This window comes from Uranotaenia lowii, unplaced genomic scaffold (assembly GCF_029784155.1).
Source record: "Uranotaenia lowii strain MFRU-FL unplaced genomic scaffold, ASM2978415v1 HiC_scaffold_586, whole genome shotgun sequence".
Classification (NCBI taxonomy): domain Eukaryota; kingdom Metazoa; phylum Arthropoda; class Insecta; order Diptera; family Culicidae; genus Uranotaenia; species Uranotaenia lowii.
This window is the reverse complement of record NW_026598518.1, coordinates 529-2,725: the sequence shown is the minus strand read 5'-3', so window position 1 is coordinate 2,725 and position 2,197 is coordinate 529. Positions and strand designations below refer to the sequence as shown.

The following is a 2,197-nucleotide window of genomic DNA, read 5'->3' as shown; positions in this document are numbered from 1 at the left end:
TGCTTCACCACCGGCCGCGTTCGAAGCTGTCCCACTGGTGTTGCCAGTTGGACATGGAGGCCTTTCTGGCATGTTTTCGCACATCGGGCATGTGCCTGTGCTCGTAGCAGAAGATATCTTCCTCTAGCAAGACCGAGATGGGCATGACCCCCGCCACAACATTAGCAGCTACTGCTGAGGACATTGTTCAGTATGCTTTGATAACCCGCAGGTTCCTCAGCAACTGAATCTGATGCAACTAAAATATAAATTTAAAAAGAACGTGGAGTAGAGTGGAGATTAAATGAAAAGGACAGGTGTTGAATATATTTTAAGATAAAAAGTCCTCTACATTTATAAATATAAATATATTTCATTTGTTAGCTAACAAAATCTTATTATTTACAATTCGTCCCACATCGCTCGATCGTTGTCATCAGTGGCTTCTAGTTCGGGCATCAGCTCATTATCCGATACCTTAACGGAATCTTCCTGCATTGTTGGGTCCTGCCGATAGTATTCTGGATTCCACCAGTCCAACAACTGCACCTGTCGCACCGGAACAAATATCGTTTCGTCCAAAATCCGCCCACAATAGTTAGCCATCTGTAGTCGTACCTTGTACTTTGTCAAGCCTTGGGCCAGCGTTTGGGTCAACGATTTCACGTACACTGGATCGTGATACTGCGGTACCAGGGTAAGAACATCCGAAGAAATTACTAGAATCTGTCCACCTTCCTCCAAGTTTGCATAGATATCCTGCAGGTAACTTAGACACTCCTTCGATTGTTGGAGATACTCTGATCGCGCCGTTCTACTGCCGGGTATAAGACGAGCTTTAAGTTTAAAGTAATAATTCCATCCGGTCCTGGTTTTAACGCTCCATGAAAAAAGCAACCGTTTTCCGGTGATTCGATGCGGATCGCTAAATGGAGCACTCTCGATTCGATGAACGAACGGAGCGTACATGTAGAATAACGATCGGATTATTCGGGGCCTAAGACCTCGCAACAGGCTCATGCATTCCGGTTGAAGTCGCCGGGGTAGCTCAACATTGCGATCGTAATGTCTCCGGTAGAGGGCCAGCCAAAACTGTGCCGACTGAATGACTTCGGCCGTTTTCCGACAGATTAAGGCAAACCGACAGGTATCTTCCGGTCGAATATGGTTGGATATGAGAAACCAAATATCGATCACATAATCCGCATATTGCACGGTCTGGTCCGTAGTTGACTCTGGATGCTCGCTGGAAGCCATTTTCGCCAGCTCGTCCTCGTCCAGGGCAACATTGTCCGCGGTATCGATAACCAGTTTGTTTGCTTTATTGCGAATATTTTTCTTGCCGGAATGTGCAAACTCGTAGATGGAAAAATCTGTAAGGGAGGACAGGGCTTAACATCGATTTGATTAAGGGTGGAAACTCAAGCTTATTACCTTGCGATGGTCCTCCGCTCCTGGATTTCAGCTTGATACAAACGGCCATTGGGGATACACTTGGATTACAAGAACCATCAATTTTATTCGAATTTTTCTATTCAAACCATGTAAGATTAAAATAATAAGTTGATGTTTCTAAAACTGGACACCTTTTTTTAATTTAAAAATATTAGGCGCTGGATTTCACTGGATCTACGAGCGTTTGTTTTTATTTTTCCAATGCCAAGCAGCTGATTACACTGAACCCAAATTCACTCTTAAAATACACATGATTTTTCACTTAAAAACAAGGATCCAGTGATTTTCTTCCATTCAAGTGCGACATATACATTTCACTTGGCAGTCACTTAAATTTCAAGTGAATTCATCCACATTCACTTCAGTCGTCACTTGAATTTGAAGTGAGAAAAAATATTCACTTCCCCATCACTTGAATTTCAAGTGAATGTCGGGTTGTAATTGTGTTTATTTTCAGAGTTCAAAATGACAAATTCTAAAGAGCAGCGTTTAAAGCTTATGCTGGATTTGGATTTTCCCAACTCTTTACTAGGCGATTTTGGCGGTAGTTTGTGTTAAACAGGATGTAAGAAAAAGTTATTTAAAGGCGTTATCATGTTTCAGCTTGTGGGTTGGACTGGACAGATTTTCTGAATTGCAGCAGGGAAGATTCAGAAGTCGCACTATCCGCAGTAACTGATCTGCCTTGGGATTACGATGGAATTTTCCAATCAATAAATTTATGACAAAAGCGTAATGTAAGTATTTGAAATCGAAGTGGTGT

General features: G+C 42.3%; 1 protein-coding gene across 1 annotated transcript; it reads right to left on the bottom strand.

Annotated features, from left to right (window-relative positions):
* Positions 1–357: 357 nt before the first annotated feature.
* Positions 358–1,638, bottom strand: LOC129760361 (transmembrane protein 183). The gene is made up of 2 exons (XM_055758009.1): positions 1,414–1,638; positions 358–1,352 (listed from the first exon to the last, which is right to left on the bottom strand). Exons 1-2 carry the CDS (start codon positions 1,460–1,462, stop codon positions 382–384), a joined length of 1,020 nt encoding a protein of 339 aa, XP_055613984.1. The 5' UTR covers positions 1,463–1,638; the 3' UTR covers positions 358–381.
* Between the last annotated feature and the right edge of the window lie 559 nt (positions 1,639–2,197).